Source organism: Astyanax mexicanus, chromosome 14, assembly GCF_023375975.1.
Source record: "Astyanax mexicanus isolate ESR-SI-001 chromosome 14, AstMex3_surface, whole genome shotgun sequence".
NCBI classification, from domain to species: domain Eukaryota; kingdom Metazoa; phylum Chordata; class Actinopteri; order Characiformes; family Acestrorhamphidae; genus Astyanax; species Astyanax mexicanus.
The window spans coordinates 22,728,591-22,741,612 of NC_064421.1; the positions used below are offsets into that span (position 1 = coordinate 22,728,591).

At 43.6% G+C, this 13,022-nt stretch overlaps 1 protein-coding gene across 3 annotated transcripts in view; it reads right to left on the reverse strand.

Moving 5' to 3' along the window:
• jmjd1ca (jumonji domain containing 1Ca) overlaps positions 1 to 13,022 on the reverse strand; it is a 59,817-nt gene that overhangs the window by 11,303 nt on the left and 35,492 nt on the right. Inside the window, exons 4-11 of one of the 3 annotated variants that reach the window (XM_022672850.2) lie at positions 7,598 to 7,697; positions 6,976 to 7,100; positions 6,532 to 6,669; positions 6,364 to 6,405; positions 6,023 to 6,149; positions 4,150 to 5,918; positions 2,799 to 2,953; positions 64 to 2,618 (exon numbers count right to left, since the gene is read on the reverse strand). In XM_022672850.2, the coding sequence (XP_022528571.2) occupies positions 64 to 2,618; positions 2,799 to 2,953; positions 4,150 to 5,918; positions 6,023 to 6,149; positions 6,364 to 6,405; positions 6,532 to 6,669; positions 6,976 to 7,100; positions 7,598 to 7,697 (5,011 nt within the window). The other 2 variants (XM_022672849.2, XM_022672853.2) reach the window with 2 other exon arrangements.

Genomic DNA, 13,022 nt, shown 5'->3' on the forward strand with positions numbered 1-13,022 from the left:
TGAAGACTGATTTACAGTCTTTAAAGTTTTAAATCAGACTTTATAACAAATATGAAATCTTACTGGTGTTGGGCAGCCGGTGCAGAGATTTCTCTTTGGTCGTTCGGAGATTTACATTAGACTTCCCCTCTTCCTCTTCTTCATCCTCCTCGTTCTCCTCTTTTACATGATCTCCTCTCTTCTTCTGCTGCTCATTCTGCTTCTTTATGTGTATCGATTTCGGCTGGCGTTTTCCACCATTGACAGATTTGCGATTCTCGCTTTCATTGCCCGAATCCCCATGTTTGTCTCCACAATTGCCCTTACCCTTTTCTGTCTTAACGGTGATGGGGGTTGGTTTCTTTTCATCAGCACACACCTTCTTGTTTTGAGAGCTCGGTTTCTTATCCTCCAAGTTACCATTCCTGTCCAAAATGGGCTTTATATCTTCTAGGGTAGCTTTCTTGTCGCCCATGACAGGTTTCTTGTCATCAGTTTTAGTTTTTGTATCACTTCCATTGGACTTCCTGTCCTCTGGTAGGCATTTTCTTTCCAGCGACTTAGACTTTCTCTTGTCCATACAGGATTCTTTGCTCTCTTGGTTGGACCATTTGTTCTCCAGGCCATTTACCTCCTGTTTTATTGGTGGAGTGTTATAGCTTGTGGTAGTGATGGTAGCATCAATCTGACTGCCTCCTGCTACCTGTGGGTTGGCACTACCCCTGTCCTGCTCAGAGTGGCGGGTCAGCCAGGCCTTTTTTAGCTTGTGGTAGTTGTTCTGACCAGACTGTGCGGGCTGGTTTGTATGGACCGAAAGAGCTGGTGGATGACCTTTGGTCACTGAGCAGGGCTTGCTAGTTTCCCCAACACTAGGGACTTCGGAGGATAACCTGGGACATTTTGGAGGGCTAGGATTGAATACTGAGTCTGTCTCTCTGTTCAAAGCATGTGCAGTACAAATGGTGTGTGTGCTGTGTGTAATGTAAGTACTATATCTACTGTGTGGCATTTGTAAAACATTCTTGTTAACATTCAATGTTTGTGTAGTGTGAAGGGGCTGAACTGTATATGTGTTATGTCTTGGTTCTGGGGCAGCTAGTCCAGCTCGACGTTTCTTCACATGGGGTATGTCTCTAGTAGGGCAGCAGGAGACGGATGAGACATCCAGATTTGGCTGAACTACCATGGCCTCCTTTTTACAATGTTCAGTTACTACATCTGCTCGTGAGTAAGGTGTTTCTATATTTGCTGAATATTTTACTCCACGACTGTTAAAATAAGTGGAATTCATATTTTTAGTTGTCATATTTAAGGGTACATTAACATCCTGCTTTGAAGTGACCATGTTGACTGGGTGAACAGTGTCCACAGGGGTCCACAGGACACCCCTCTTACATTGCACACTACTACTTTCCTTTAAGTGTGTAGTTGGCACACTTTCAAATGTCCGCACATGTTCACAGTGAGCTTGGGGAAGCGACCTTTCACTGACAGAGTAGTTCATGGGTGCATGCACGTAGCTGGATGGTCGAACAATAACAGAAGCTGTGGCAGACTGTGGAGTAATCATTCCTCCATTTGTCGTTTGACCTCCCACCACTCTCTCTCGGTTGTGCAAAACTCCACCTCTCTGTAAATCATATGTTTGGCTCGTAACATTTATCGGCTCAGGGGCCATCCTTTTACCGGCAACTGCTCCATGTCTAAGTTCTGGCATTAGTGTGGGTGGTCTCTGTTGATTCTGAGCTTTTCCAGATAAGCTCATTGGCTGGATAGGTGTCAGTGTGGGTGGAGACAATCTACCTTGTCCTGCCTCTTTAGAGGCCACAACGGGTGGAGCAGGAGGGTGGAAGATGGGTGCCCTGTGCAGAGAGTGTACAGCACGAGAAGAAGAGTTAGAGATGGAGATGAGAGAAGTGGAGGAGCCCTTTCTCTCTATACAGCAGTGTTCCACTGGCTCCACTGAGATCATTGATTTGGCTTTACAGGCCAACTGTTCTGCGATCTTGCCCAGGAGCCCTTCCTCTTTCTCAGGGTGGCGCTTTACAAGGGGTGGGGGCCTGGCCTTGACTGTGCTCTGTGTGCTGGCTGAATGGAGGACAGAGGGAGCAGTGTTGGGGCCACTCAGCCTCTCATACAGCTCTTTGCTGGGTGGGGCCCTGCGTGCTGAAGACTTGTTCTCCACACCTCCAGTCACAGGGGTGTAGTAGTTGGTCTGGGTGTGTGTGGGGGAAGGGTGGGCTGATTGTGGTCTGGGTGGCAGACTGTGTCTGAACACATGCATCTCTCTTTCTTGCTCCTTGTCTCTTTCACGCTCCCCCTCTCTCTGTTTGGAATGAATCACAGGACTCTTGGAATACTTTGCTTCTCTGTCTGAACCCAGTTTGGCTGTAAACGGCGCCACTTCAATGCTCTCCTGTAAAATGCGCCGGCTCTCCTCTTGGTAGTGGCTGGTTCGATCGCCTGTGAGGTCGTAGACCACCTGAGGCTGTTTTGGGCAATTAGAAGGCGACTCCGGGGCAACTGGGCGGTAGTTGTGCCCATTCCTCTCCACTGTGGCCCTAACTCTTTCTTGTTCTATCTTTATAGGTGTGTGAATCATGCGTTGGGTCTCTGTGAAAGCCCTCCTCTCAAGCTCCCTAGATAATAAGAAAAAAAAAAAACAGTTTGGTTACATCTAGGAGTAAGTTATGCCCTTTTAGACTACAGTGTTTGTTTTTGCTAATAGTTGTTGCTTAACAGAAAAGCTGCATCTATCAGATAGCATATAATAGAGTGAGTGTCATTTCATACTTGCCACAATTTAAGTGTAAACTCACTCTGTGGTTTTTGAGGTGGGGGTGCTGGGCTGGACAGCTCTGGACACTCTATGCGGGTCAGCACTCGATGGGCGCACAGGCAGTGGTGTTCTTAACCCCTGACCTTCTGCACTGGCTACAGGAGTGGGCTGAGGAAGCCAGGGGCTTGGTGTGTTCTGTAAGCACACACACACACACACACACACACATTACATTACATTACATTACATTTGGCAGACGCTTTTGTCCAAAGCGACTTACAATATTGAAGTGCAAATAATAGAAGAGGTTAAGTACAAAAATAATAGAAGTTAAAATAAGCATCTTTGGATAGGGCCTTAAGGAGGTCAGAGGGAAATAATGGGATAGAGGAGTAGAGAAGAGGAAGAAGGAGATGAGGTTAGAATTAGTTAGTTTGTTAGAGGTGTTAGGAGAGTAAGTGCTCTTTGAAGAGCTCTGTCTTCAGGAGTTTCTTAAAGATAGCGAGAGATTCTCCTGATCTGGTAGTGGAAGGTAGTTTGTTCCACCATTGGGGAACTCTGTATGAGAACAGTCTGGATTGCTTTGTGTGAGTGTTTGGCAAAGCGAGGCGACGTTCATTGGAGGAGCGCAGCAGCCGGGAGGTGGCGTAAGCCTTCAGGAGCGAGTGCAGGTAGGAAGGAGCCTGTTCTGTCATCACCTTGTAGGCGATTGTAAGCGCTTTGAATTTGATGCGAGCAGCAACCGGTAGCCAGTGGAGCTCAATGAGCAGCGGAGTGACATGTGCACGCAAACAAACAAAAAAGACTTACTTATTGTACAACAAGTCTGACAAAATATAAAAGCTAAGAATTATAGCCGTGTTTATGGAAAGAGCAAACAAATTTCTGCAGTAATCTAATAAAGATAGAATAAGACATTAAGAACATAAATCAATCCTATCCCGCCAGAGAGAAAGGGTCAGGAACATGTGTGGGTAACAGAATCCTTTGTTTATAAAATACGCATAAAATGTGAAACATACAAATAGATATCTCAAGGGTGTCTAGGAACACATTTAACACAGACAAATAATCTATCTCCATCTGCAGGGCTTTTATTCACTTGGTTATTATTATTATGATTTTTTTTTGTAATTCAGTGCTTGTGCCTTCTTTCATACATTCTCTAACACTTCCCCCACATGCACACCCTCTGCTTTAGGCACCACTACTATGATTGCAATGCACAGAACTAACATGTATTAACTATACTCATATAAGTCATACCAAACCTTACACTTAAAATGTATGTGCTTCATGTTTTTATACATCTTTATGTATTTAATTTGAGCACACATATTTTTCATATTGAGAAAATCAGGTAAACATCCTTAAGGTAATAGTAATCTTACCCTTCTCAAGTTAGCCTCATACATTCCAGCACTCTCTGGTGGTGCCCATTTAGAGCCCTGGAGGCCCAGACCATAGTTGTGGGCTCCATTGGGGAACGGTGGCCAGAGAAGTGGGTACAAGCCCAGTGGTGCCAGGTGGCTGGTTCCTGCGCTTTGGGCTAAGAGAGAGGGTGTGGGCTGCAAAGCTAGTGGGTGATGGGGGAGACCTAGAGGCCCCAGCCGAGTGTGACCAGCCAGGAGAGCTGTTGAGGGGGGCAGGCCAGGCAGCAGGGAGGGTAACAAGTGGGGATGAGGGATGGAGGGGTGTGGAGAGCAAAGAGGAGTCTGGGAAGGAAGGGAGAGGTGGGGAGTGGGGCTGAGAATCTTAGCATGGGAAGATGTTGAGGTGAGGTTAGGAGAGCTTGAGGACGGCGGGGGGCTCTTCAGGTGGTGTTTGGAGTGGGGGGTTGGTGGTGTGTGTGCAGGTTGGATGTAGGTTGGGTGGTTCTCTAGCTCTTTCCTCACGAGTGCTGGGTCTCTGTAGACAGTGAAGGGCTCGTTCTTGTCGATGATCAATGGGCTCTTAGTTGGTTTATCTAGAACAGCAGAAAGATTCTGTGGAGGAGTTCTGGACCGGGCTGGTTGGTCAGTTGGAAGAGGGGGAGATGCATGGCTACGATTCAGGATTGTGGAGCAGGTTACTTTGGGACCAGGTGTACTTTTAAGGCCAATGAGAGCTTTTGCTGTAGTAACTTTAATAGGAGAACTGCTCTCTTTGATTCTGCTAACCTCAGGAGATTCATTTAGCCTTAATCTGGATGCTTCTGTCACTACAGGTGGTTTGGAGATGATCTCTGGAGAGGAGCAAGGACTGGGGAGCACAGTGGGTTTGTGGGTCATTTCTGAAACAAGTGCAGTTTTGAGCTCAGGACCACTACTAGCTCCCGGAGACTGACTCAGTTTAGCTACCTTCCCAGCTTCTACCTCCGCATTGCATGGCATGATGGGAGACTGAGTCAGAGCTCCCCTAGACTCTTCCTCTAATGAGGCTGCTGATTCACTTCTAGAGGTGGCGGCTTCCGGGTGGTTTAGAGCTGATCCTCTGACCTCTGGATCATTCTGTGGATTCTCCTGGTCACCCTCCACTGCTTCACACTCTGGTGATGATGTGTGCAGCAACACACACGCCGTCTCCATAGAAACCAGCTGCTCACTCTCTTGGGATGCCAGTAAGGCAGACACAGCCTCTGAGTCCTCCTGGGACGCTCCTTCACTCCTGTCCTCTAGTACCTCTCCAGCACCTCTCTCCTCCTCTGTTTTATCACACCCTGGTCCCTCAGTGCACTGTGGGTCTGGAACTCCAGTGCTTTGAAATGTTCCATTGCATGATGGGCTGGGTAAACGGACTTCAGAGTGAGGGCTTTCCCCCACCCGCTGCCCATCAAGCTCCGAAATGTGGCTGGGAGAATGCTCCTTGCCTTTAGGGGAGGAGCGAGTTATCAAGTCCTGCACCGTACGCCCCACAGGAAGACTATGAGCTGTCTCGTGGTCAGCTGGCCTGTTTGAAATGCAGCAGTTTCTAGGTAAGTTGTTTGACCCCACAACACAGGACATTTCCTGCAGTCTGCAGCTGCTATCCTCCGAATCACTGCCATCAGACAGGTCAGAGCCACTGCCGGCTTTAATCCTCTTTAGGCCAACTCTTCTCTTCTCCTTTTCATTCTGCTCTTCCTCCTCCCCCATTTTCCTCCTCTTCCTCTCCACATGGTTTATCCTATTTTTGGAGGAATCTAGTAATGAGCAAAAGAAAAAATAACATTCAAACAGATTGAAGTTAAAAAATGTAAACATTTAAAGGGCTGTTAATATCAGTTTAATGTACTGCTACCCTTACCTGCTCTCACTTCATCAGCTCTCTTATTCTCCCTCATCTCCTCCGCTTCGTCCTCGGCCAGACTGCAGTTGGAGTTCTGTCGGCACAGTTGAGGTTGTTTCCTCTGCACTGGCCTGGAGCTACACGCCTGCAGGAGAGAGGAGGAGGGAGTAGCAGAAATGATGAATATGTGCGTGTTTCTGCACATGTTTGTGTGTTTTTCTGTTTGTATTTGTTTATGTGCATAAGTGAGATTAATCTGTTGCAGTGTATATATGTCTGTCTATACTGAAGTTCCTGTATTGTGAGCCTGATTCTGTGTGTAGAGGGGTATGTGTATATAACACAGATATCTGCAATACCTGGTCAGTCAGTGTAGTGTTGTTTGACCTGTTTATTGTGTTCTGTAGAGAGAGAGAAAGAGTCAAAGAAAGAAAAGAAGCCCTGTTTAGCAGTTATACTCATTTACTTAGAAAATCTAACACAAACCCATAATAAACATCAATGTAAAATGAATTAACTTTCTTTACCAACGTAGTCCTGTTGATCCTGACGTGAGGTTTGCATTTAGTAGTGGAGTTTTCTCCCAGCAATAATGACTGCCTGATATCGTCCAGGAAAACCACCTGTGTAAGTGCTGGGTCTACACTCAGAGGAGGCTCTGATACCTACAGAAACACGAGAGGAGACAGGAACATATATATGACATATGTTTGCACATTAAAACTTTTGTATAGTAATGATTGTTTTCCACTGTGAATTTTCTGATAAAACTGATAATGTTTTGCCACAAGGTGCCACACAGGTGCCAACATAAAAGAAGATGAATCCAAATCGTTTTGTCTTACTATGTAGACAAAGAAAGAAAGAAATTTATTACAAACATCTTGCAAAACTAGATGTTCTCAAACCATAACCTTTACACAGCAATGTAGGCTTAAAAAGAAAGTGAGAGAATGATTATGTTTTCCTACCTGGTCGCTCAAAATAGTCATGGTTCCGCTGTTGTGATCATGGTGACTGACGGTACCATAGAGCCACTGGGGTTTGGAGTCATGTCTGAACACTTTTACCCTAAGGCCTTTCACACAGCCGTGCCCTGTAAAATACAAGCACCAGCTCAAGAACCTTCATTTCATATTGGCCACAATGTCCATGCACAAAAACTGGCATGCACTGAATAGAAACAAAAGTAATACAATTGTGCACTGTAGCCCTGTCTCTTCCCACAGGTTTGTGAAAATCCCATGGTGATTTTTAAAGTTCTGACCTATTCAACACGGTTAGACCAACACTAGTCCAAACATTCACATACAAATATACAAGGGAGAAAAATATGCATTAAAACAATCTGACAGACGAAAAAATGTGCTTGATGGCAGGGGCCCACACTCAACTTTGGACTGAGCTGACAACTTAAACAAACATTAATTGGAAAAACTCAGCCAATTTTTCAACAGCCCTGACCAACAGAGCCCAGACAACACGTCCACCAGACACCCACCATAACCAGCGAATTATCCCCGCCCACAGTCAAAGGATTCAAGAAGAGGAATCCTCCCTCCTTCATGCAGAAGAGAGCAGAGGCCAGAATACCTAGCTGAAGAATGTGCTGGAGCTGCCGCTGTCTGAGCCAGGCTTGGACCTGCTCCCGGCACGAAGTATCTTCTCTGAGGGCTGAGTTGTCCACTTCACTCTGCTACAACACACAGAGAATGTATACAGAGTTTATGGCTTTCATTAAGTCTTAAAAAAGGATGTGGGAAAAATACACACAGGCAAAAACATTCTATACAGACAAAAAATATTGAGAAACCTACACATTACACAAAAATTTGGATAGTCTTCATACACTTGGTTAGTTCAATCCAAAAGTGTTTGATACGAGTTCACAGCTCTGTGCAGGCAATTTAATGTACTCTACACCAAACTAACTTGCCCATCTTTTTCTGGGTTACAGTCATGCTGGAAGAGAAAAGCACCTTCCTCAAGCTGTTGGAAGTTGGAAGTCTATTTGTCCAAATGTCTTGCATTAACAGCCCTAAGACTTCCCTTTACCCCACTGCACTATTCCTCCTCCTCCACCAGGGATTAGAGTTGGCACTATGCAGTCAGGCATGTAACGCCCTCTTGGCATTCGCTAAACCCAGACCATCTCTGTCCATCAGACAGAAAGGAGATAGAGAGTTGTCACTCTACAATGCATGTTTCCACTGCCCCAGAGTCCAGTGTCAGTGTGTTTTACAAGCTTTGCATTGTGTTGTGGTTGTAAGGCTTGCATGCAGCTGCTTGGCTATGAGCTCAGTTTTTGTGCATATGTTAATGCCACAGGAGGTGTAGAAATCTGCACTCAGTGATCCTGCTCTAGTCTGTACCTTTATGTGGTCTGCCATGCTTGCACTTTTCAATAACTACACAGGTAGTGAAATGGGCAGGGCTAAACTGTGGTAAACTGAATGGATATGAAATTAATTCGTTTTTTCATGCCATGAAAGAATTTGCTTGTTTAGATCAGTTTCCATCTGGTATCTATTTATGTCAACTATTTATTGACTTTTTAAGGATTTATGATTTAATGCAACTCTAACAGCATAATAATGCAATTATGCCAATGCCCACACATCCAAATCACTATTCACAAACTTTACTGAAAGAATATGTTGCTGAATTCCAGCATGGAACCATGATGGGATGTCACCTATGCACATTATAAGGACATTATTAAGTCCAGTCACCGTTAGTACTATTATAACGAAGTGGAAGCAACTGGGAACAACAGCAGTTAGCTGATGCTGAGGTGCACTGTGCACAGAGATCGCCAACTTTCTGCAGAGTCAATCATCACAGACCTCCAAACTTGATGTAGCCTTTATAACAGCTCAAGAAAAGTGCATTAAGAGCTTCATGGAATGGATTTCCACAGCAGAGTAGCTCCACCAAAGCCTTTAAAGCTCATCAAAAACAATGCAGCCAAGATGTTTGACAATATAGCGTAAATAAAATGAAAAAAATAAAATAAAATAAAATGAAATTTAACAAAGGTGAAATCCCAGGTCATTCAGATGTATAGGTTTCCCTTGCTAAGAACACAAAATAGGCAGTAACTAGGTCTACAAAAATGACTGAGGACATTATTATATTGCATGATATGTCAATAATGAAATTATTGTGAAAGGTCTAGTTTCTATATATGGATTGTAAAGTCCCAAGGAGAGAACGGTGGGTTTTGAAACTTTAACCTTGTTTACATTTACTAAATATAACACTTCATTTTATTATATAAGGTAATTCAGTTGTCCATGAAAAAGAGCCTTGGTCATTACAGACCAAAAAAATGCAAAGGGTGAAAAAAAAGAAAAAGAAAAAGAAGGGTGAAGTATAGAAAAAAAGTAAAGAAATAAAGTAAATAAATAAAGTATAAAAGGAAGAGAGTGTGAACAGCAGTGAGCAAAATTTAGATAGAGAGAGTGCAAGACAGAGAGAGAAAGAGAGAGAGAGGGAGAGAGAGAGAGAGACAAAGGGGGAGGTTGTTAGTGAAGGATGTTGGGCACAGACACAGACACGCAAATGCAGGCACACATGGTATTACTCATCCAGACAGAGACACACCCCCTCAGCATGTGTATGCACTCACCCACACACACACGTCCACAGACAGACACACAGACAGTCACACGCATTCACAGAAGGCTGGAAGTTATGTAAGAGAAGCTGTAGTGTAGACGGATATTCAGCCGAACTCTCGCTGAACTCCTGTGGCCTTTATTGCTTTTTGCAGTATACACTTAATGCCCCCCCCCCCCACACACACACGCATTGAGAACATATACAAACAACCCTCACACAAAGCTGACCACAAATATCTGCTTTATACACTCACATAAGCACACACAGGCATGCATACAAACATATGTTTTGACATTCACTAAACCAAGACAGCATTACTCCTTTAACTAAATACCCATCAAACTACTTCCACTTACAATAAAACTATAAACAAACACCCACACACACGCTCTGTTTCTCTCACTCTCTCACTTTTCACTCACACAAGCAACCACACACACATACACACACACCCACTAACATTTTCTCATGCTTTCCCTCAGGATTAAGGTTGATCCCTCCAACTCCAAAAGGTCAAGCTTAAGTCAGGTCTTAACACTATTAGCTACTCAGAGGGTTAAAATGTGTGTGTGTGTGTGTGTGTGTGCATGTTCTTGAGAAAGAAGTCCAATTCAATCCTTTCTATTAACATTATCATTTTTCTCCAGCTCTCCCTCGCCCACCTCTCCTTCAGTTTTAATACCTACTGCTTCAAACCTCAGTCCGGTTGCAATGACTTTTAGTGACACGTTAAATTGCCCTCTACATCAACCACACACACACACACACACACACTCTCTGTTGCTTTTTCTGTGTCTGTGGGTGAGTAATCTGGCATGGGCATGTATATTTATAAAGAGTGTCAGATAAAAACAGCATAAAAACATCCTTCCATTGCAGAGCTGTGGTTAGAACACAAACCAACACTGCTTAACACAGAGCTTCTTCTTCATGATTTGCCATTATCTTCTACATGATGTGCAAGAGTGTCTCTCACATGGTTAACGTCTACCAAAAGTGTCTAATTTGTACAAGACTGGTATGCTTAGTTGGCTGTTCACTTGTTCAGATATGCTAATATTTGTTAAAAAGGACTGTTTATTTATTTACTACATTGAACTCAAGATAAATAGGTCATTCCAGTATGCACAGTACTATAAAACCAGTTAACTGCAACAAACAGATGTGGAAGTTGGCTGAAGTAAAAGCATTTAATAATTAGGATGTGGTTTCACCGGTACTTTTAAGTTTAGTTAAACTGGATTCATGTTTGATTGAATCCAGTTTTGATTTATTTGGGAAGGTATGGATACAGTAATGGATGCAGACCAGAACAGCTGCTCCGAAACCCCCTAAGAGGAGGTGGTCTGGAGCAGGTTGTCTTTGGTTAAAACATGATCTGACCTCGATCTGACTATCAGCTATCAGGTGTACATTAGAAGTTTGAACTTAACAACTGCTGTGGCCAGAAAATGACTTTTATTTCATTTTGAATAAATGCCACCTCTGCCGCTGCACCTTTTTAAACTGCACAGAAATCTACATTAGTCCAGAACACAGCGCCATCTTCCTGTATTTACTCTTTTTCTCCATGCCCAGATGGGTCTGATTAATAAGTGGAAAAAGCAAACCAATCCAAAGGTAAAATGTACCATGTTTACAAAACCATTAATTGATTCAGACCAGAGCAAACAAAAATATAGGTTTATTCACATTTTTAGAAAGCATCACAAATATAAGGGTATTTAATCACTTTTTTTCACTTTAAACCAATTAATCTTGTAAATATTTAACCAAGTGTGTAAATTTGTACAATTGGAATGTAATGTGTTTAACACAAAACAAAAAGGTTCGACCAGTGCCTGCAGCAATAGAGTAATAGATTCTTAATCTGTTTTGCTCATGATAATTATCCTGTTTTTTTTGCAACACTAATCATCTACACCTGATTTTCACATTAAGATGCTGAAGGCTGGAACAACTGAAGCAGGTGTGTTAAATTAAGATTTTGTAAATAACAGAGATAATAAACCAGTCACGCATTATCATCAAACTTCTCTGGTTAAAATATACACTACATGACGATTATTGTTTTCCCGGCTGAGCATACCCCTGATACATGACAAAAAGCTCAGCAGCATTTTAGAGCATCTGAGACTGGGCTCTGTACTTTCAGCACACACACACACACACACACACACACACACACACTGGGCAAATTCCTCTGGTTCATTAGAGAGCTCTGTGATGAGCAGCAGTGGCTGGGAACAGAAGCGTCTGAATGGGATGCAGTGGGTACGGCGCTAAATGAAACACATTAAACGCGGCCCTGTTGTGATTAACTGCCTGCGGAGGCCAAAAACTGCACAGCTGATTAATAAGTTGCTCACTAAGAGGTCTTTAGAGAAACCCATACAAAATTGAGACCCAATTAGAGATTTTACCTTTTATTTCTAAAGAAGCCTGTTTGGGTTCAAGTGTGGCAATAATTCTGAACAGCATTATCAGCTGCAATAAATATTATTATCTGTTTAATTCAGCGCTAATCAAAAACAGCTTAAATTCCAGGACAGCTAGGGAATTTGTGGCTAGGTAAAAAGTGAGTGCATGTTTGTGTAGTGGGTCTAATAATCTCAGTGCATGTGTGTGTAAGACAGACCAGGCATCTCTGATTCCTATCTGACCTTGCATATAAGACACATGGTTATGTGAGAGACTGAAACAGAGAGGAGAGATAGAGGAAGAGAGATAGAGGAAGAGAGCAGAAAGAGAGAGATGGGGAGTAGAGAGAGTAAAGACACAGAGAGATGGAGAGAGACAGACAGAAAGAGAGAGGAGAAGGAGAGGGAGGAAGAGAGGGTGTGTGTGTGTGAGAGTGTGTGTGTGTGTGTGTGTGTGTGTATTACTCATCTGTGCCTCAGTTCTCAGGACGAAGGGAAGACATGATTTATTCATTTACCCGCAGGCAGGTTTTGATCTCTCTCTCTCTCTCTCTCTCTCTCTCTCTCTCACACACACACTTTCACACACATACACAAACACACACACTCTCTCTCCCTCCCTCATCTCCTCTCTCTATCTTTCTCTTTCTTTTTTTCTCTCTCTCTGTTTCTGTGCCTCTCACCTCTCACTCCATTTCTCTCTCTGACAAAAACATGCACACACACACACACACACACACACACACACACACAGCTCCAGCACTGCTTCAGTGGCTTTTAGGAGAAGGGGGAGGGGAGGAGGACAGAGGAGAAATGAGAGGAGAGATAATGGTGTGTGTGTGTGTGTGTGTGCGTGTGTGTGTGTGTGTGTGTGTGTGTGTGTGACTGGAGGCAGCACTATGTGGGCAGGGTGAAGGGCGAATGGAGCTAACGATGACAGTAAGGTTAATTAGTGTTAATTAGTGCGTTACACT